We start from the raw sequence: 22,800 nt of genomic DNA on the forward strand, positions 1-22,800 counted from the left end.
TCACAGATATATCTTGGTTTGGTTCTTTCACACTTTTACCATGTTCGGTATCCCCTTCTTTTATTGAGCAATAGAAACCAAAGCCTTCACTTTTATGACGTTTTATCAAGTCCAGAGGACCCCAAACACCCATTCACACACACACACACACGCACACACACACACACACACACACACACACGCACGCATGCGCACACACACACACACACACACACACACACACACACACACACACGCCCCCACACCACACACACACACACACACACACACACACACACACACACACACACACACACACACACACACACACACACACACACTGCCCTGTTGCAGTCTGAAAGAGAAGAAGGTGCCATGACGGTGCCACCTGAAGTTTCTTTCCAAACATTAATAATGATAATAATAATAATAATAATAATAATAATAATAATAATAATAATGATTATTATTATTATTATTATTATTATTATTATTATTATTATTATTATTATGTAAATAAAGCACAGTGTAGACATTTATCCATTCAGTTTTCATGTTTGTTCATAAATATCTATCTTTCCTCTTTGATAGTACCACTAACAATATGAGGTGTGTTGGTTTCTGTTAGATTATTTCCGCCATTTCCATGTTTATAAGTTTTCTAATTTTTTTTTTCATCCACTATTGTGTTATTCCAGTCTGTCTCCTGTAATTTTAACAGCTTTTCGGTTTTACTCAAAGTGAATTCATGTAAGTTTGCTGACATGACATTGAAACATTACACAAGGATATAGAATTGATTAAATTAATTTAAAAGATGAAGTACTGCTGAGGGGACAAAAAAAAATTCTTTTCACTGGATAAGTTTCCACTTAATCCAAAAGTGTTGTCTTCTGTCATTACTATACTATTTTGTCAGTTTTTTTAAAGCTGTTTAAATATTTTCATCTACCACTGACTGTCTCTCCCTGACCCAACTGATTGAGCAACCTAGTAATAACAGTTAGAAAAGTAGTGATAGTAGTCTTTACTCAAAATTCTTTTGTTGTCTTACTTGAGTGATTTCTTGGACAGTTGCCTTTTAAGTATACTGAAGTAATGCTAATCTTGAGAACAATTTTTGGGTACCCTACCCATCCTGGACAAGAGAAAAATTCCCAGCGCCCATGTAGTCAAGCTCTTATTCTGAAAGGATAGTTTTGTTTAAACACTACCGGTTTGTGCGTGAAATGGAGAGAAGCGGAACAGGCGGCGTCTTAGTCGAAGGGAACAAAGGGTGACAAAGTGAGTGTGTTAGTAATTTCTTAGTGCATATAAAAAAATAATTTTTTGCTTAATATTTAAATAAGTTGAATTAAAATGTACTAAATATGCTGGTTTTGGTTAGCTTAGTAGCTAGGCTCGTTGCTGAGCTCTTGATGGTCTGTTACGTTCTGATAACTGTTAGTTTAGCATCGCTAATATATTGATTCCATTCTTCCGACCAGAGTAAGTCTGTGAATAGTTCAGCAGCGGACTTATTTTGCTTCTGTTTATGTTTCTGCGTGTAAATGGGTCTTTTAAATGAACTCTGTCAGACTGTTTATGTTTACCGAGGCGCAAATTCCTCCGTATTAGTGTTAGCCCTTTAGCTAGCGGGCCTTGCCTATTAGAGTTAGCCTGATTTTCAAGAAGAAGTCGATCGTCTTTCATTGCTGCTTATCGCAGATATCCAGTAATTTCGAGACCGCTTAGGAGTCCGCACATAATATTTCTTTAATTTAAACATTTTGGTTCTGATTCTTGTCTTTTAGTGGCTGAAAATGCTGAAGCCTTAAAGCTTTTTTTCTTTTTGCAGTTTAACCAACATGAGAACAGTCTGATCTCTGCGATCCAGAGTCCAGCAAAGATGTCAAGTAAGTATAAACGTGTAAAACACATTATTAATGATTTTGATTTTTACATTCATATTTCCCTTATACTGCTGTAAGGAAAGTTCTGTAACAATATTAATACTACAAAAAATACAAATGTTAAGCATTTTAATATGAAAATATGGGCCTCATTCCCGTGGACTAATCACTTAGTCATGCATTTCAGGATAAAATTTATTGTATTTACTCACCACTGGAGTACAAGATTAATAATATTATATATATATATGATTATATAATATTACATATTGTGTAGAATTATGCATATTATACAATATGTATAAGATGTATAAGATACAATGTTATACATATTGTATGATATGCTTATAGTGCACATATTATACAACATGTATAATGTATATCATAATATGCATGCACATATTGCATAAAAGGTGTAATATATCCATATGACTGTGATCAGGACCTTTTTGTCTAATTACAATTCAGTAGTTTTTTCATCGGGAAGCAGTTGGATCATCTTCCAACTGCTTCCTGTCATCTTCTATATGGTTTGTGTCAGTGGCAACATCCAGTTGTTGGTCATGTGACTTGTGTGATAAGGAAAAAAGTGTTTCCAATGCAGATTTGCAAAATAAACCAACTTTTATACAACCAAAGGAAACATCTCTTCCTAGCACCAAAATGTAGCATGTTTCTATTAAGCAGATTTCAAATAAATGTCAAATAATGAAATTTGACACTTCATTACTTTTGAAATGTCAAATTGCGCAATTATATGGTCAGTGGAAACGCAGCTGAGCACTGTGGTCAGACTCAGGTTGTCATGTGTCTCTTTTCTCTGCTCCTGCACAGAGCGCCCATCCTACGCTCCACCTCCCCCTCCCGCCCCAACAACAGTGAGTATCTAACCAGCAGCTGCAGCCTCTCTTCCTCCTAGCTGGCCAACAGCTGGGCTGCTGTCCTCTACTTTTTGCTTTTCCATATTCCTTCTCTATCTGAATTCACTAAGGTTGCCACAAATCTTGTTCAGCTCTCCATAATCACTTTGGCTCCTGCTTCTTCCCATCTTAAAACCATTTCTAGCCTTTTAACAGAATGTAGCTGTTTGAGTCAAGATCTCTATCCTCCTAGGTTGGGTAGAAATCTTTGTGAACTTGAGTCAGCAGTCTGTGTTTTTTTTTTTTTTTTTGGCCTTTCATTTCCTCGCATTCACAGCAGGGTGCAACATTGTGAACGGTTCTGGTCCAGACACGGGTTTAGTTAAACGGAGTTTGTTCTCTGCAGAAACTAAACCAAGCTTTAATCCTCCATGCAGCGTTGACATGTTGTGCTCTCACTCTGAATGCCGGTCCTCTGGCCATTTCTTTCTTTTTTCCCTTGCATGTTGAGGTCATCAAAACAACTGCTCATGTTTTCCACTCCTTTTTGTTTCTTTCTTTTTACTTTTTTTATGTTTGTCCGTCTTCCTCCTCTTGTTTGTGAGCCATTTCTCATTCGTGTTTTGTCTCATTTGTCTTCCATCAGCAAATGCCTTCCACCCCAGGGTTTGTGGGCTACAACCCTTACAGTCATCTGGCCTACAACAACCTCCGGCTGGGAGGGAGCTCCGGAGGCTCCAGCAGGGTAATGAATGGAAGAAGGATTTCAAAATGGGACTTGGAAATTTGGGGGGTGGTGGGTGGTGGAATATGATTTGATATGTTATTGACTTTTCAGGGAAGCATTAAGAAAACAATAATTATTTGTGTGAATGTAAAAAGGTTTTTTTTTAACCCCTTTTTTTAATGAGGCTTCATTCATTATTGAATTAATCTTCAACTGATTTAGTGATAAACAGGACTACAGAATACAAAAAGGCCATTTTGCTGAAAACACAGAGCAGTAATTAAACCAAAACTGCACAGAATATGGACATTTTGTATTAAGATAAGAAAAACAAACTTTGTCTGTAAACCTGTTCTATCTAGAACTTCTCAAGCAGCACTTTTAACTTCACCTGGTTCACATTCTGTTAAGAAAAATGTCCAATTTTTAATCAGTAAATCCAGTAAATACTCAGCACATCAGTCCTCCACTGTATTGATAATTCCAGGAGAAAGAGCTGAACTCTTGTTGATGTCAGAAGGATTTTTAACTGCAGATCCTTTAGTGAACGATCAGACATTCACTAAAGGAATGCTGTTATTGCATTTTAGGTAATAAAATGTGTTCTTCTTTCAAAGAAGGAGATGAATTATGTTTACTTGCGACAAGACATAGTGGTGCATCATGTTTGTTGCTGCTTTAGCATGACGCTACGTCAGGTGTTTGGGTTTCACCCCGGCTGCCCAGTTGGAGTCCAGCTGGAGGTGGAAATATTTGCTAGAATATGCCGGATTATAAAATGGCACACTGAACCGACCCATACCGTTGGAAATGAGAAAACAGGGCTGAGCTGTCCTCTGTGGCCTCGCCTGCTGTAGGTTTTGTTAAAGCTCAGAGTGGTGAGCACATTGTACGGAGGTAAAACATCACAAGTACATGAAAAACATGTACTAAATGCAATTAATATCACTTTTGCTATTTTAAGTGATAGTTTTTCATAATTTTCTTAAATTGTGCTGACTTAATTTTTAAATAAATGTTTTTATTGTGCTGGATGAAACCAGAAGATGCACCTAATAAAAGACACAAAACATTTTTTTTCTCTTTCCAAAGTAAAATCAGGCCAAACTTCTCTTGTTCTATTTCAGTTAGAATAAAAAAATTCTATTCCACTCAACAAGGAGACAGGTTCTGGTCCAGAGCTAAAGCTAAAGTCCTTAAGATGCTGTTGAAGCTGGTAGGACATCAGCCACATCCACATAGACATGAGAAGTCAGAATAAATGGCTAATGGCAATAAAACATGTAATGTAGACGCTCTCATTTGAATAATCTGGTTGGACTCAGCTCCATGGAAACCAAATAGTAGTCATTAAGAAATGCAGTAACATCCCAGCCTTTACTGGAGCATGGAGCGGGTCTGAAGACACAGAACCAACACACTACTGTGACTGGTTTTATGTTCAGTACAGATGGAAATACAAGTAGATTCTTCTTCACAGGTCTACACATGTCAGTGCGTCTGGATAAAGCCTGGTTCATATAAACGCATGGTCAGACTAATTTTGTTAGGCCACTCAGGAAGAAGGCTCAGAGCAATCCTACCACACTCTGAGGACATGGATGGAAACGTCTGGTTCTGAAGACATCAACAGATAAATTACACATTCTGACTTTTAACAAATAGAAATATCAGTGATTGTAACTGACTTAGAACTAGAAAAGTTTGGTCTAACTTAACTTAAGACAGTGAGTGGGGGGAAAAACAGTGTATGTAAACTTGTGGTTTCAACTGTCATCTGCTCTTCATAACAACCCTGGAACAGACCTGTAGCATTTAGAGCTACCAGTGTTTTTAACACTCTCCTAATGACAGCCAGGGCGGCGCTCTGCTGCAAACAGCTGACTGCCTATTAAAGAGGGTTATGACACCATGAGGAAAGAGGGAGGGAGGGGTTAGTGGTGTGTCTGATTGTTATCAGCGGACCTCCAGAGCTGGAGTTCTATGATCACTTTGTTCTTCTCTCCTCTTCCTCCTCGCCTGCTGTCCCTCCCTCCTCATCCCCCCATCCCGCTGTCCCACCTGAAATCCTTTCATTTCTCTTCTCCTCTCCTTTTCCACAGAACTCATCAGGGATCACCGTCCCAAAGCCTCCCAAACCTCCAGACAAGCCTCTGATGCCTTACATGCGGTACAGCCGGAAGGTAAGCAGGAAGGTAAGACACCCATCTACGGTGTCTGCTTTTACTGCTTGTCCTCCCCTCCCCTGACAGTCTGCAGGGGTTTGAGGGCGGGAAACAGCCAAGCCATGACGCCTCACCACCACCTCCTCCACCACCAAATGGAGCTACTCCACTCTTTTTCTGTCAGCTTTTAATTTTCAACAACCTCCAGCATCTTCTATTTCTAGATGCTACATTCACTTCCTCTGCTGCTCTTATTTCCTCTCTTGCTCTCATAGTTTTACAGTTCTAATGTCATCCTCACCTGCTGCTGAAGACATTCTGCTCTCTGACTGTGCAGCCATAAATCCATCAGCTCCATGTTTCACCTTCCAAGTGGATTTCAACGAATTTCAATATCAGGGAAATCCAAATCTATTTCAGTAATTCATTTCGAAGAATCAGATTGGAGTTTTATGTTTCCAGCATGTATTTCAGTAAGTTTGGATTATTCTAGCTCACAGCTATTAGAAACTCTAAATCGACTCGTCAGAAATTTGAATATTACACAGACCAACAAAAAAGATTTTTACCATAGAAAGGTTTACCTTCTGAAAGGCATGCCTATTTGTAAACATAGGCGGGTGCTGGCCTTTAAGCTGTCACTGGTCACCATGGTTACCTGTATTTAACTTGCTGAATCAGCATTAGCAAGCATGTTGTCATACAATAAGTTATGCTAACAAACTGACATTAGTGAATATCGTTGTCTGCAAGTGAGCGAATAAACAGGAAAAATGTCCCAAATTTCAGTGGCTGTGGCATTAATTACCAGGAATATGAAAACAGTTTTGTTCACTATAAGATCAACTCAGTGAGATGTGTTGAGTCCCTCTAAATAAGAGACGCATATCCATGGTGATGGGGTTTTTCTCAAACTGTAAATTTTTACCAAACAATCATTCATATTTAGCATGCAAAGGTCAAATGAAATATGATCATTTCTTCCTCTTTTGGTCCCAATTAGAGGAAAAATGAAGATATAGCTGCAGTCATCAGGGCTGTTGGTAAAATAAGCCATGAAATGAAAAGTGCAGCAGGCTGAACGGGAGGCAACACCAGACACTCTATGAAAAACCAAACCTCTGACCACACAAAGCTGCATGTGGGTGTAAATAACTTTATTAGCCTAATATTCAGTAGTTCAGTTAGAATGATGTATTGTTACAGTAGAGCAGGTGCTGAACTGGTGATTTCGCTAAATACTTTATTGATCCCAAAGGGAAATTAAATTATGTTGTTATCGCTATGGCTTTTAGCAAAAGAACAAAGTGTTAAAAATATTGGCAAAAATCAATCCAGCTGGACAGAATCCAAAACATGAAGGAGCAGTTGTCCAAAAAAAGCAGTTTTTTCCCAGAAAGGAAGGAGTGGAAGTTTGAAAACTGAAAAATGTCAATGAAAGTAACAGAGCTGCTCCAACGTGCTGCCACTCTGTTTATTAAAGCAGGTTCTGATTCTCTGTGGAGTGGCTCAGTACCAAGACATCCTGGAAAACAAAAGCAGGGTTTTCCATAAAGCTTGTCTGCAGAGGGGAAAGTGTTGGAGCGCTGCTCTGACTGGGAAGTCTCTCTACACCTCAGCAGCTTGGATTCTGTTCCTCTCCACTCTGCAGACTCCGAGACCTTCTATTTCCAAATAAAATACAAATTTAATGTCATTTGAAAGGATTACTCTGACCCAACACACGTTTCCTTCCACCCATCTTTGCATTTATGTTCTTGGAACGGCACTCTGAACAGATATTATAGCAATAACCCACTTTAACTATTTTTGAATTGAATTACTGGGAAAAAAAAAACAACCTCTTTGAGAATATTATAATTTATTGAGATGCACTTTTTTGTTTCCTTAAGTCTTTCTGCAAAAAATAAATACTAGTTGACTGCTTCTGTCTTTGTTTTTTTCCTCCTTTATTTCCTTTTGTCTTCTTTTTCTCTCATTAAAGTGGATGTGATCTGATGGTGTGTGCCCATATGTTTGCATCTTCCATCACCCTAAAGGTATGGGACCAGGTGAAGGCCTCCAATCCAGACCTGAAGCTCTGGGAGATTGGGAAGATTATCGGAGGGATGTGGAGGGACCTGACTGACGAGGAGAAGCAGGACTACCTGAATGAGTACGAAGCTGAAAAGGTTTGTACTCTGACAGGCTCACTCCTTTTTGCATAACTTGAACACAACTACAATCTTTTTCAGCAGATCGGTTTTAGAAGCAGGTTTTCCTTCATCGCTTTGTTTTGTCTCAGATTTATGGGCATACCAGAAAAAAACTACGACGGTTTCAAATCAGGGCGTTTGTATGTTTTTAAAAAAAAGTTAGACGTGTTAAGATATATATAATTAATCCATCAAAATGAATGCATTAAAGTCCAAGCCCTAGTTATCAGTGTATGTTAATTCAGACAATATTTGATTAGTTTATATGTTGTGATGAAGCGGCAAAGTGCTTTTTCATTTATGTTACTCATAATGTACAACTAGTGAACAGTTAGACACAGGACTTCATAGGATGAATGATAAATCTGTAGTTTAATTATTGCAAGCTGTCTGCTCTCTCCTGCTGCTACCAAACTTGAAGGAACAGTAATTATTTAATTGTTCACCTTAGTGCAGACTCAAAAAGGACATTTTGACATAATAAAGTCCAAACTGTACAAGAACCCTCTAAATTTTGTATACAAGATGACAAAAACCTTAAGTGTCTTCTACCCTAATTTCCCAAGTGGCATAGTCCTAGCTTCACCTGATTATAATCTAAGAATAAAAAAAATCTCTTGTTATGCACATTTTGTTATCTGTTTACTTAATTAAGAAAGCAGTCATCAGATTAGCTCTGCACTGCACCTGTTGATGGGATTGTTTTTGCTGCAGATGCGTTCTTTACTATGATTGATTAAACATTCACTAAAGAAATGCTGTTATTCCGTTTTAGAAAGTTTTCCTATTTACAAACAGAATGAAATTATTTATTTTCAAGTGTAATGCATTTCTAAAGTTGTTTAAAATAATCTTTAAGTGGTTCAATTAAGAATCTGCAAAAATTGAGTCATTTTTTTTATCCGGTAAACATGAGAATAATCAATAACTGATTCCTAAATGAATGGTTCAGTTGGTTGACCCCTCCCAGTGTTATCCAGATGTTTGCTGATTCATTCCTGGAGGTTGGCTGCTAACGGAACGTTTTTGCCTGCAGATCGAGTACAACGACTCGTTGAAAGCTTACCACAACTCTCCAGCTTACTTGGCCTATGTAAACGCCAAGAACCGTGCTGAGGCTGCCATGGAGGAGGAGAGCAGGCAGAGGCAGAGTCGCATGGACAAGGGAGAGCCGTACATGAGCATCCAGCCTGCCGAGGACCCCGATGGCAAGTTCACATTCATAAACCTCCTAAAACCCTCTGAGGACCAGCACAGGGACCTGACTTGGGACATTCTAACTCAGTGGTCCCCAAAGTCTGTCCTGGAGGGCCGGCATCCTGCATGTTCCCTGGTGGTAGTAACAACCTTTTCAACATGTCAGTGTTCTTCTTAGGCCTCTAATGAGCCATCATTTGATCCAGGCGCGCTAAACTAGGGAGAGAACTAAAACATGCAGGATGCCGGCCCTCAAGGACCGACTATGGGGACCACTCTGCTAACTGGACAGCTCTGGTTTAGCTAGCTGCTGATGTTGAAGCTTGATGTTGGCTTTTCTTTCTGTGCCCAGACTACGATGACGGCTTTTCAGTGAAGCACTCGGCCGCCGCTCGTTTCCAAAGGAACCACCGACTCATCAGCGACATCCTCAGCGAGATTGTTGTCCCCGATGTCCGCTCTGTGGTCACCACGGCCCGCATGCAGGTCCTCAAGAGGCAGGTCCAGTCCCTCATGGTGCACCAGGTTGGTTGGCTGGATGAGGCGTGTGGCTGTTGGTTATGTTAAGGTTGATGGCGGTTTCCTCTGAGCGGCTGTCTGCGGGTCATTTCAGAGGAAACTGGAGGCGGAGCTTCTGCAGATCGAAGATCGCCACCAAGAGAAGAAGAGACGCTTCCTGGAGACTACTGATTCCTTCAACACTGAACTCAAGCGGGTGAGATTCCACTCAACGATTGGAACTAAATAAGATCCAGCCTCACTGTAGCTACAGGTGTAATGTGTGTTTGTGGAAATTATTATGAAATTCTAAAAATAGGATCAGGACATGTTTTTTTTGCCCCTGTCCTTCAGCTTTCTTCCAGTTCAGATATTGATTTTTTGTTTCTTACTCAACATTTTTGTCAGCCTTGATATTTTCTTTCTACATCTTTCCAATTTTATTCTTGTTCTGTGAAAGAGAAACTTTATTAATCCCATGTGGGAAATTATTTTGCCACAGCAACAACAAGCAAATAGTTAAAAGTGATTTTTAAAGTATGATGTGTAAATATGATTATCCCTGACACACATCATAAGTAACAAGTATAGTCATAACAAATGTTATTTAATGACCTTGAAAATTCTCTCAATTATTTCTGCTGTTTGTTCTCTTGTTGAAGTTTTGTTATCCAATCAAATCAAACCATTAATTAAATACTTAGTGCTGGAATGTCCCAGGTTCACCCTAAATCCCGTCTCCAGGTCGCCTGAAGACGTTTTTAAACAACCAGTATCTGAGGCTAAACTCAGCTCCACATCCTCTTTGTTTTTGCTCTACAGTCATACTGGCATTTAAAAAAATTAAAATTGTATTGCCCACATCTGTTAAAACTGTGGAGGAAATATGTTGTTCATGTTGTAAAACCGTCTTGCCTGAACCAGGCCTGTCTGTACTCAGTGCTGCGTTTGGCCTTGTCTCGTGTGCAGCTGTGCAGCCTGAAGGTGGAGGTGGACATGGAGAAGCTGGCAGCCGAGATGGCAGCTGCAGAGGAGGCGGCCAGGCGGAGAGCCGAGGAACGTGAGCGAGAAGCGGCCGAGCAGGCGGAGAAAGCAGCACAGCAGCAACAGGAAGCTGCGGCCAACAAGGCTGCAGAGCAGAGCAACGCTAGCGCCACCTCAGGGACCACAGAGGAAGACAAGCCCACACCAATGGAGACAGGTACTAATGCTTCCACACTGTGAGCGCGTCATTGTACAAGTTTTCCAACAACAAAACTTGTTGGAAAAGACAAGTTTTGTTGTTGACTTACCATCCAGAAACCCCTTGCTGCATTTTTGTTGGCTGTGCAGGAGGCTCCATGTCTGCTTTTCACATATGCACGGTTGTATAATTGCACATTTGTTTGAAGCCATTTTCACATTGTTGAGGGGGCGTGGCCAGCAGCTTGTTTGGTTTAAAGTGACAGCAGACTAAAACAGCTCATTGTGAAAGGAGCTCACAGTAGGCAGAACTGAGCAGTATAAAATCTCATTATCTAAGAATTATATGTGCAAAAAAATGTTTTGTATAGGCCATAGTCCTATCCTAACCTGTTCAAGAAACATGATGGGTCACCTTTAAGTGTGTAAACGTGTGTGTGTGTCCTGCTCCCCCAGATGAGGCAGCGCCGGCTGAGCCTCCCTCTGACCAGCAGTCTACTGCCTCTCCGCTGCCTGAACCCCCGTCTGCCTCTGACAAAGCAGCCCCTCCCTCCGACCCCCCAAGGGAGAGCAGCACCCCGGTCAGCAGCGCCCCCAGTGATGACAGCAACAGCTTGCCCCCTCCAGCAGATGGCAGCGTCGGGGCCCCAGCGCCAATGGACCCCTCAGTGGGACAGGAAGGCCCGAACCCTGGGGCTGCAGCGCCCCCACCCTCCTCAGAAGAAGTAGCCCCCCCAACACCTCTACTTCTGCCCAATCAGAGTAGCCAACAGTATGATGTGTGAGTTTAGTTAGAACAGAGTGGTAGCTGTAGAGGTGGGCCCTCTAGTGGTGAAGTTGTGAACCAGATGGGTTCATTACTGCTCCATCCGTCTCACCTGACAGACCAACGTTCTGCTAGTCTGTAGGGAACACACAACTGGTTCTGTTACTTCTTGCTTTCCTGTCACACACCTGAGACTATACTCCACCTGTAAATCTTCCCTTTTGACCAACTCAGCTTTTCTGAAACATTTCTGACTCAGCTGGCTGGAAGAAGCTCTGTTTGGTTTCTGTTGATTCCCAACCTTCTGCATGCTCAGCTAAGTATGATTCTGCAACAGTTTGAGGTTCCTGCAGATAAGAGGAACCTTTAGAATATGTGGAATAAAACTAAGCAAGCTGATATCTGATGACTTGGTGAGTTTAAAGTCAGCGTCGTCGTTTCATCCCCGTGTTTCTGCTGAAACACCAGATATGTTCTCCATGTTGTTTCTGTAATGGTTTTCCATCATATTTTCTACTGACTGTATCTTTTATTTGCCTGTTTCTGCTGACATTAGAATCATTTACATACATCAGAGAAGTGCATGGGCCACACCCATTCAAAGGTAACCTCACTTATCCATTCAAAGGACTGGTTTCTTACTTGAAATGGACCTTTTAGTAATCTGCCTCTTTTTGTACTGTCTGATCTTATTGATTCAAATAAATTTGATTTCCCAATCTGTGAGTGGGTGACTTTTTTTTAGTTTTGATTTATCTTGACGTACTCTACTAACAAAATGTTGGCCATATTTAGCTCCTAACATGCACTATGACCTTTCCATGTGAACTTATGTTCAGTTCAATTCATTTTAGTCATATTGGGGCAATTCAGTCATCTCAATTCACTTGACAAAATTTTTTAAAATATTTAATTTAGAATGAAACTGACATTTTTAAATGAATTACAAATATGGTGATCGTATAATTGAAAAGTGAACCTGCATTTGATGATTTTATGCATGTAATTTTTTTAATCGTTACAAAATCTGGGTTAAAATAGCTTATGTAATGTCACACACAGGGAAAAATAAAAATGTTTACCATGGTAATCTTTCTGATTGACTGCCAGTCAAATGTATCACTTTGCTCCTCAAGTTAGAAATGGAAAAAGTAGAAAAACGCCAGAAGAACCATCCAGCAGCCCTGCTGGAAAAAAAAAAAAAACTAGTGGAGAGGAAATAAAAATTCATGGGATAAATATAAAATTATGACATTTTCTTAGCGACAGACTGTCGACCTGTCCAGGGTGACACCGCCTCTCGCCTGGAACGTTAACTTTCTTTGTAAAACACATCAACACCAGCCACAGCTGAAACAAGGTGCTGAACGTCAGTAAACTAAATAAAAGCATAAAAATAAAGTGACAAAACTAAGCACACAATAAATCAGATTAATAAAGTCATAACTGTGACCTTCCTAAAATAATGGCCTGAATCCTAAAGTGAGTTTATTTGCCAGTCATCTGTTAGCAAAACGTTTTAACACCACATGGCTTGTTGCCTACTAAAATCAGAAAGTATGAGGTTAGCATTTATGCTAAATGAATGTAATAATTATTGAATAGTAAATAAAAGTGATAAAAAAGGGGAAAATTTAGTGTTATTTGTAGCATAGTCTATGAGTTTGGAAAGGGTCCCCCGGCCAGAATCTCGTGCCCTTTGGGGTCCCTGGTGTAAAGAACAGTTTTATAGTTCATGAAGTGGCAGATTGTTTCCAAAGTTCAATCTCTTTTGAGAGCCAAAGAAAGAAAGAAGGAAAGAAAGAGTTTAGTCAGATCAATATTTTGGATCCATAAACAACCTGACACTTTTGAAGCCTCTGGGTGAACCAGAGGGATGCAGGGCGGCAGTGACGCCCCCACGCGCGTCACTGCCGCCCTGTCGGTGTGAGGATGCGCTCACAGGAGCGCAGCAGAAGCAGCCGCTCACTTCAACCTGGCCACCATGGTGAAGCGCGTGCTCCCCGGCCTCTCCGTCGCGCTCGCGGTGCTGCTGCTGGTTCCTGGGCGCGCGGCGCAGGAGTACTCCACCAAAACAGAGCCGGACTACGAGTTTGGGGACTACCGGGGCAAGTGGTGCATTGACGACCATGGCTTCGTGTACAGCATCGGAGAGGTTTACTACCCGAGCCCCACGGCGTGCCCCTGCACCTGCACCGTGGACGGCCCCGTGTGCGTCCGACCCAGGTGTCCCCGCATCCACCCGCAGTGCACGCGGATCAGGTATAAGGCGTGCTGCCCTGTGTGTGAGGCCATGGCCAGGGTCTGCGTCTACGGAGGCAAAACCTACAGACTGCTGGAGGAGTTCAGGGTGAGACAGAATCAGACTTCTCCATCCCTCCTCTCTGTCCGGTCCCGTCCCGCTCTGCCCCTCCACTCCCCGTGCCGGTGCACCTCATGAGGCTGACCCTTCGACTGATATTTAGACCTTTGCTGAGGTAGATAAGATCAGTGGATAAGATCAGCTTCACATTTAAGCATCAGCTTTTAAGATCTCCCAAAATTAAGGAAATCGATGCCGATTTATCGGTACAGCCCGAGCTAAATACCGTCTGCATGTTTGTTTCAAAGTCTTAATTTAAGTACAAGCAGGGGGAAAATAAAGCAAATCAAGTTACACTATTGTTTCCAAACTTTTCTCCATCTTGTGACAATGCTTAATCTTTTCGAACTTCAAGGCGTAACTTTGTTTTCTATTTTATAATTGTTTTTGACATTTTCTGTTCTTAATAATTTGGTGCAGCATGTTTCGTGTCTTCCAGGTGTCGAGGTGTGAGCGGTGTCGCTGCGAGGCCAACAGAGAGGTGTACTGCAGCATTTCCGACTGCCCGGCCCCTCACTGCGTGAACCCCACCTATGAGCCCAACCACTGCTGTCCCATCTGTAAGACTGGTAAGACTGGTCCAGCTCCAGTCATGTCACTGTCAAACTTTACTGTCTTTGGCGATTTGAAATTAGTTAGACATACTACCACAAAATAAAAAATAATCTGTATAACAAGAATAAATGTACTGAGTTACTGTAAAGTAATGTTTTGGTTTAGCTAAGAGCAACTCTTAACAAGAGCCAAAGTTAGAGGTTTTAATCAGAATCACTAAGTCAGAGCCCTACCTGATTATTAGGAAATAATAACCAAACAGCTCTCAGTGTCTGAGGTGTGTTATTATGGAACAATAGATGGAAGAGTGAATAAACAACAAGCCTTGCGCACACACACACATAATAAACATAAACAACTTTTCCTCATCAAAAACATACCTGTAGTGTTGCCTTGCCTTGAATTTTTTTCATGTATGAGAAATAATTTAATCTCCATGGCAACCATTCCACAGTGCAAAATGCCTGGGTGGACCTAGCCCCGCCCGCGAGATGAAGTTCCTCCTCTGAGCTGCAGCTTCCAAACTTCTGAGTCTCAGAGCAGTCCTCCCCCACTCAGCTCCTTCAGACTAGCCAGCAGCAATTGGCAAACCCCTGGTGGAACGTGGCAGCAATGGCATTAGTGCTCTCTAAACCCCACTAACAACGACTATCTCACCCTTCTATCCATCTCCAAGGACTGTACTGACATATCCAGGCAGGTCTGAGAGGAGAGGAAGAGAAAACTCGGACATAACGTTCCGAGCTCATTCTGAAAGAACTCAAAGCTCTGCGAAACTAATCTGATAAAACTTGGCACCAGCCTGCTTTGCGGCCCACTTTGGCCCAAAACGGTTAAGAATCAAAACACAGTAAAACACAAGCAAACAAACATCCAAATCGTTTTTATCTTAAACTTTTAATCCTTGCCCAGACTCTACCTCTTACTTGGGCTGTTGTCAGTAATGGTGAAGCTCCAGGGATTCCTGAATGTGGCTGAGCAAAGACACAGTTCCCAGTTCAGATAAATCCATTTATATTATTATAAACAAACGTCACCTCAAGGCACTTTACAGGAAGAAAAGCAGCTGCTTCAGCCTGGTTATAACGCCACTGACAGCTGCCTGTGGAATACGCAGTGAGAGGAACTTTCTTGTCTGGATTTATTGTACAGGTCGCATCCTGTCCTGGTTCCAGTCTGAAAGGTCACAGAGTTCCTGCCAGCAGATCCTTCTTCCACATATATTAGTAAAAGCAGCAGACTGAACTAGAATCCAGGGATTACAAGGAATGAACCAATATGTTGGTGTTGGAGTGTACAGTAAGAGAGAAGCATTTTAAGATGTGGGTCATTTAGCACATTAGCACAGGAAGGATTCCTAGACTGACTGAAGTCATGTAAAATTAGCATCCAGTTGGTTGCATCATTATGCTGTGATATCAGGTCTGTTTTGATGTATGTTGGTGTCAGATAATTCACCGGGTCACCTTTTTCACTCACAACCAGTCATATTGTTATTGCTGAGCATTTACTTACTTGTTTGTACATCACACTTCAGCAACAAAGCAGTTCAAAGTGCTTCACATCATAAAAACACAAAAATACAAAGTCATCAACAATTGAGAAAACCAGTCAACATTTAACATTTTGTCAAGTGCCATCAAAATATTAGTTAATGTTTCATTTATTATGGCTCAAAAGCAGAAAAAAAACAGGTGAATTTGTGTCCTAGGAGACCAGAGAAGTTTCATTTAACAGCAGCAGATCTGTAATGTGTTGTGGTGCTAAACTGGTCAGTGATTTGTAAATTAACAGTAATTTAAAGTCTGTTCTCTTCTCCATCACGTAAGTCGAATCCTCCAGTCAGTTGAGGTCATTACTGCAGCTGTTGTGTGTGTATGTGTGTGTGTTCACCCTGCAGCGCCGCTTACATCACCTCAGCCTCACTGCAGCTTACAGAAGCGTCCCTGTTATGTAACACATGTCCTCTCAGCCTTTAAGACCCTCTTAAATATTAGTGGAATTAGTGTGGAGAGCTGCAGAAAAATCTAATCATTTTGCACTGCTTCATTTCTTTTTCTTCTTTTCTTTTTTTAATAAGAAACACAAGTTGTAAAGCAATGGTCTGACCTCTCAACTGGAACCTGGGCAGGCTCTGAGTGTTGCTTCCTGGGTCATGCTGCTTTGGCAGTGAGACTAAATTTGTGCCATCCAGTTACGTCTGGACAGGCAGCAGAACAGATGGTTTGGTTTGCTGCGTCATTGTTTTTTTTTTTTTTGCCATCGCTCCAATTTCCCTCACGTCAGCTGTGTCTTGGTGAGATCTGGCTCCAGACTGCCTGAGCTTCCTGTCCCCTCCGCCTCCCACTGCTGCTAATTGTTTCAAATGTCGCTGCCACATGAAGGAACCACCTGTGACTGAGAGATGAAAATGATCAAATGTTTTTCTTTTTTTTTTTGCGTCATTGAAGTTCTTGCTGAAGTGATTACTACCAGGTGTGTAGAATCAAGAAATCACTTAAACAGAACCTGCCTGACAACATGAAGTAGGCTAATTTCTTTCCAATAGGTCAGCCACTAGAACTATTCAGAGAGTGCATCAACAGGTCATCTAAGATTCCATATAAAGACAGAGTTCATGATTCAACAATAAAAGAGGCTGGTCAAAATGGCTTCCGTACCTCAAAGTACACAAAGAGCCACATTTACCTAAACACGTCTCGGTGTCAGAGATATTTGGGGACATATTCTGTGGACTGATGAGACAAAAGTGGAACTTTTTGGAAGGAGTGAGGAAGGAACTGGCATAGAAGTAACAGCATTTGAGAAAGAGAACATCAAGACAAGGGAAGTTTACTTCTACTGCACATTTTAGGAGAAAAATGTATTCAATGTGCTTTACATGAGGAAAACAAAACAAACAAGCAATTTGCCATCATCAAAATCATCATGACAAAATACTGAGATAAAGGCTAAAATTCATCATTCGTGATCCAGGTATTAATCAAAGGAAGTGGCTCTGGTCCAAAAACAGTGTCTGTCTCACCATAAAACCTGACGGATTGGAGTCATCAGGATTTATGGATAGACAAAGCTCGGTATCATCAGTATAAAAGTAAAAATTTATCCCATGATGTCTGGTGATTTTTCCAATTGGAAGCATACTGCAAAAAGAACTGGTCCAAGCATAGAGCCCTGTGGTTCTCCACAAGTAACTCTGGAAAGGGAAGATTTATCGTTTACATGAACAAACTGGAACCTGTCAGACGGACAGGATTTAAACCAGCCTGATGTTGTTCCTTTGATACCCACATACATGTTCAGGCCGTTCTAAGAGAATATTGTGTTGGACTGGATCAAAACCGGCTCTGAGACCAAAACCAGAACAGATCCATTATCTGAAGCCAAGAGAATATCATTAGTAGATTTCAGCAGTTCTGTTTCAGCGCTACGATGAGTTCTGAATCCAGACTGAAACTCTTCAAACAGGTAAATTTAGAAGATTAGATACAGGTCTGCTACCTTCAATGTATGTGGTTTACTTCTTTATTTTTATCCCCTAATAAGTAAAACCATTTTTTGTATTTGCTATTTTTTTTCTAAAAGTAACATTTTAATTGATTAATTAAAACAATAATGTGTAGCAATGTTCAAAATGATCAGAATGAATGCCTGTGGAGAAGCACTATGTGAAGCTCTGCACCGTCTCCTGTGCTTTTAGGTCCCAATTGTTTTGCCGGAAGCAGGGTGATCCCAGCAGGGGAACGTGTGAACATCGACGAGGAGACGGTGTGCTACTGCACATACAGGGATGGAACGTGGCACACCCACCCCCAGGCCACCTGCGAACAGCGCCCCCTGCCCAGCTCCACACTCCGTACCCGCACTGACGCCCCCATGGATGAGGATGTGGCAGGGAGACTGTTCCCTAGACTAGATCTGATACCCTAAAGCAAACTGACTGAAGCAGAGGTACTGGTCAGTTACAAACAACCCCCAGGTCTCAGTCAGTGGGACTCAGAGCAATGAATGTTTGGGAATCATGACTCCAGCCCCTGGTTCCTAATGCTCACCAGCATTCAGCATTATTTAAGTTAAGTTCAGGTTCACTGATAAATAATGACATACATCCTAATGATGAAATTAGATCAAATTTGTTACTAACAACATTACATGGAGGAAATGATCAAAAGTGTCGGAAAAGTAGGGACTGTTGTCACAACTTCAAACAGGTGAAATCTGGTGGAAGCCCAGATTTTGCCCACATCTGTTGTTTGTAAAACACAGATTATGTTTTGTTTTTGTCAAAGTCAGAATAATTCCTGTTACAGACTGAAAAAACCTCATCACACCAGAACCAGAACTGTTCTGATGCTCTCACTGAGACTACCTGACCTTTCTGTCTGGAACTCTGTGACACTAATCAACTGGAGTTACAGTAATGACATGTGAATAATGTACTAACAAAAATATATATTTACAAAAACATATTTGATTATTTTACCATATTTTAACATATTTAATGTCCACATGCAGCAACACATCCTGACTCCATTCTGTCTCACCTGAGTGGGGCCACCACTGATCTGGTTAAGATAAACTGATCTTGGTAAAATAATCTATGATTATGATAAATTGATCTGGTTATGATTAACTGATCTGAAGTGATGCTACTGTGCAGGTCAGCCGATGTGATGAGTCACATTTTCAGTTATTACAATTATTGGAAAAAACAAATGAGAAAATTGAAATCCTTTAAAAAATGTGACTTGGACCTTATGTATTTAGTAGACATTTGTAGATAATGTGAATATTTTGTGTGGTGTTATTGAATTCTGATGAGCAAACAGAAATCGTTTCTGTAGAGCTGTGTCGCATATTTCATGTTCTGATCCTGACCAAATCTTTTCTTAAATATCTATGTGTTCATTTATCCATCACTTTTTGTGTCCTTTACCTAGTTTTTGGACACCCATTTCCCTATTTTAATAAATCTCTTTAATTTTATTATGGCTCTTAATTTTGAACTATAGACCCTTTTCACAGTGACGTCAGACAATGGCCGCCATAACTCAAACCTGGGTATCTTTACTTCCGGTGTGATTTTGCCTTGGGAACCAAGCTGAAAAATTCCCGCATTCTCATAATCTTAAGGATATAATAAAAGGTAAGTTTAATAATAACAGCATTTAAGTGTTAGATAGCTGTTATTAATCATTGTAAATTCACCATTCTCTAACTGTGTATAAAATAAACAGCCTCCGATCGGAGAGTAAACCACCTAGCAGCAGCTTTAACCACATTTAGGAAAAAATATACTCTCTGTCAGCGCTGTAACGTTTAGAGGTTCACTTTCTGTATTTTATAAAACAGTGTTTACGTGTTAGATAACCGTTATTAGTCATTGTCAATTTACCATTCTCCAACCAGCCTCCGATCATGAGTAAACCAGCTAGCAGCAGCTTTAGCCACAGTTAGGAAACATATACACCGCCGCCTGTCAGTGATGTAACGTTTAGAGCAGGGCCCCCTGAGCAATGGGCTCTTTGCACCTACGGTGTTGACGTCACATCTCCAGGAGCTAATGCGGCTCACTTTTTTCCGCTTTGAGTTACCATGACTGCTAGAAAAGACTAAGTCCTATTTTTGATGCAAAAAAAGCAATACTATGAACATTGTTGTCTTCCTAATATAATGGGCTTTTAAGTTTTCATTCATTTCCAAGCGATCCTGAATTAAGAAGATGGCTTGTAAATATCTGTCGCTACCAGTTGAAGCTAACGCCGCACAGCAAAGTTTGCAGCCTTCACTTCACTCAGGATCAGCCTAAAAATACCGGGGATACGGATGATAAATAAAGGAGCCTCCCTGAGTTATTTCCATGGAATCACTTCTGTATTCAGCCTGAAAGAGCGAGTTTATGGGAACGAGAGAGCAGACCAGAGCCAGAGAGCCAAGCAACTGATCCGCCTGTACATACTGCTGTAAACACCGTCCTATCTGAGCTCTTCACAAGAAACTTGCAAAGGTAATAAAACGAAATAACACGGAGACATTAAGGGACACAGTCATATTTTTCTAAAAGCAGCAGCTTTGAACCTGAACAGCTGAACCAGATCTCTGACACCAGAGCTGCGCTACTGTTAAGCTATGAGGCTTGTTGTGCTTCGTCAGGCTTCGGAAGCTAAAAGCCCAAACCGTAATCTCCCCCGTTAGTCTGTGACACTAACGACTTGAAAATAAGATAAAAACATTGTCCGTTAGAATGTTTAGATACTTAAATAGCACATTTTTACAAGAACAATGTCCGAGAATATTGCCTACTAGCATAAGCTAAGGTTAATGTTAGCCACAAAGTTTAAGTAAAACTCACCTTCGTGTCAGTGAATGTATAACGAGGCAAACATCTTAAAACCTTTCTCCAGCTTACTTGTTGGGGCTTCGGATCGATGTACAAACCTTGGCCAAGCATTGCAAGCACCGAGTGTGAATAATATTTGTATTGGATCGGAAACAATCGAGCCGCTTTTCCCCGAACGCGGAAGCTGAGGTGCAAAGAGTCCATACCAGATCTGGCCCGCCTCCTCATACCAGAGAGCATTCAGTGTTTTTTTTCATATATTGTATTTTCCGGTTTATATGTGGATTTTTCTTCAACCACCAGGGGGCTTTTGAGCAAATGTGAAACTTACTTTCCCTCAACGGAATATATACTCATCAGTCCCAGTCACCGTTTCACTGACGGTTTTTTCCATTTGCATTCTGGGTAAAAATCGTTGTCGACCGTAATCCTGCCCCCCCGCTCGACAGTTTCAAAGACCCCCCGGCTCGACAGACCGGCCCCGACCACTAAAGGGAACACTTATGTGGCCCTCGCAGGAAAAAGTTTGGGGACCCCTGGTTTAGAGGTTCATTTTCTGTATTAATGGAAAATAAAGGACATAAAAATAACTTTAATCTGATTACTGGATTTGAAATACGAGCTCGTTAGATTATTCGTTACCGGAAAAAGTGGTCTGATTAGAGGAAGGCATTACAAAGCAGCGGCGGGACCGGACATCTCTGCTTATAACAAACAAACCCCTATTTTATGGGATGAGTGGCAACTCCAGTCTATAATATAAGAATCTGATCAAGATTAGAGCCTAAAACGTTATAGTTCAAAAACAGTAAAAAGTTCTGGTTAAGGAACAGTTATGTCACATAGTTAGCTAGCTAACAAAATTCACTAATGCTAAGCTAACGGTTACGCAAAACAAAAATACCTACCTTCATAGTCAAACAGGTATTGTTCGGTGAAGAATTTCTAGCCTTTGTCTAATTTAGATTTTATTGTCAGAGAAAACTGGTTTGCAAATCGTGATCTATCTTCAAATCTTATTTTAGGCAAATGTTTTAGAGACTGTGTAAACGCCATGCTCCGGTGTTCTGTCTGATCAACATATGCTGTCAGATATATACATATATATAAATATCTAAATCTCTCTTTCTATATATATGTCTCTATATAGATATACATAGATATATATGTGTCCATTTTACATATATATATATGAAATAGACAACTTTATCGTTACTTACTATGTACACCGGAACTAAGGATACACAGCTTCGAGCCAAAACGGAGGTTGTGTGACGTCATGTGAAAAGGGTCTATTCCCTCCCCCACTCAAGATTTTCATCTTTTAGTCACTTTTTTAAACTTTCTGAAGGCGCCCCCTACTGTTTGGATGACCTTCACAACCCCTCTAGAATTGCCTTGTCCAAACCAGAACCTTATTTTCTAAACCAACCAATAATTTATCCAGATCTTTCATAGATCAGCAGCCTAAAAGGTGCCAGGCAACCATTTTTCTAGCTGAATCCAAACCTTTGCACCACATCTACAAAACAAATATTAATGCTGTAGTGATCAGGTCAGCTTGACTTATTTCATTAAAATCATGCACCAATTACCTACCATCTCTAAAACCCTGACCTGCCAATTCTGAGTTTGGCCAATACTGATTTTTTTTTTCTTTGAATTGTTAATATAGCAAGAAAGTCACTTAGCTGGCAACAGTGGGGTCACCATTAACTGCAAACATGCAGAGATGAGCTGATGGGCCAGTCAGCCCAGCCTCTCTCACATACCAGTGATAACATCGACTGGTCACTGAGCTCCCAAAATTAAGAAAATCAGGGTCGAATCTGCAGCACTGATTTTAACCTAAACATCTGAGTTTTTCTTCACCTTGACACCTCCAGGTGTTACTAAACATATACCCAACTAAACATTTAGATTTTAGCTCACATTTCAGTGCACCATCTAGTGGCAGCTGCATACATAATGCAGGATCATTTAAAATTTGAACACACAGAACCCATCACAGAACTCAGCTGTAGATGAACATTTTTATCCTGTCCCTTCTGGTATGAACACCAAACAAGCAGGACAAGCAGC

The 22,800-nt window shown here is 40.8% G+C and overlaps 2 protein-coding genes across 3 annotated transcripts; both read left to right on the forward strand.

The window, feature by feature from the left end:
- Window positions 1-1,188: 1,188 nt before the first annotated feature.
- Window positions 1,189-12,180, forward strand: smarce1 (SWI/SNF related BAF chromatin remodeling complex subunit E1). Of its 2 annotated transcripts, none has more exons than XM_014973958.2 (11): window positions 1,189-1,263; window positions 1,817-1,874; window positions 2,706-2,749; window positions 3,378-3,476; window positions 5,561-5,653; window positions 7,663-7,794; window positions 8,855-9,026; window positions 9,368-9,540; window positions 9,629-9,730; window positions 10,483-10,714; window positions 11,152-12,180. In XM_014973958.2, the coding sequence occupies exons 2-11, from the start codon at window positions 1,868-1,870 to the stop codon at window positions 11,478-11,480; spliced, it is 1,383 nt and encodes a 460-aa protein (XP_014829444.1). In that variant the 5' UTR covers window positions 1,189-1,263; window positions 1,817-1,867; the 3' UTR covers window positions 11,481-12,180. The 2 variants fall into 2 exon arrangements, with proteins under 2 accessions (XP_014829444.1, XP_014829445.1); XM_014973959.2 differs by having other exon boundaries at window positions 5,561-5,641.
- Window positions 12,181-13,346: 1,166 nt separating this feature from the next.
- LOC106908027 (von Willebrand factor C domain-containing protein 2-like) lies at window positions 13,347-19,643 on the forward strand. The gene is made up of 3 exons (XM_014973964.2): window positions 13,347-13,811; window positions 14,263-14,392; window positions 18,079-19,643. The coding sequence occupies exons 1-3, from the start codon at window positions 13,446-13,448 to the stop codon at window positions 18,306-18,308; spliced, it is 726 nt and encodes a 241-aa protein (XP_014829450.1). The 5' UTR covers window positions 13,347-13,445; the 3' UTR covers window positions 18,309-19,643.
- Window positions 19,644-22,800: the final 3,157 nt, after the last annotated feature.

Source organism: Poecilia mexicana, unplaced genomic scaffold (assembly GCF_051168715.1).
Source record: "Poecilia mexicana isolate PSO_F unplaced genomic scaffold, ASM5116871v1 scaffold_8, whole genome shotgun sequence".
NCBI lineage: Eukaryota > Metazoa > Chordata > Actinopteri > Cyprinodontiformes > Poeciliidae > Poecilia > Poecilia mexicana.

Bases quoted from the DNA above. Each gene is read 5' to 3' on its own strand.
- smarce1 (XM_014973958.2), top strand. The intron at 9,541-9,628 runs GTTGGTTGGCTG...GGGTCATTTCAG, and splicing joins AGTCCCTCATGGTGCACCAG to AGGAAACTGGAGGCGGAGCT. The intron at 9,731-10,482 runs GTGAGATTCCAC...TCTCGTGTGCAG, and splicing joins TCAACACTGAACTCAAGCGG to CTGTGCAGCCTGAAGGTGGA.
- LOC106908027 (XM_014973964.2), top strand. From the start codon at position 13,446: ATGGTGAAGCGCGTGCTCCCCGGCCTCTCCGTCGCGCTCGCGGTGCTG. The intron at 13,812-14,262 runs GTGAGACAGAAT...CGTGTCTTCCAG, and splicing joins GACTGCTGGAGGAGTTCAGG to GTGTCGAGGTGTGAGCGGTG. The intron at 14,393-18,078 runs GTAAGACTGGTC...CTGTGCTTTTAG, and splicing joins CTGTCCCATCTGTAAGACTG to GTCCCAATTGTTTTGCCGGA.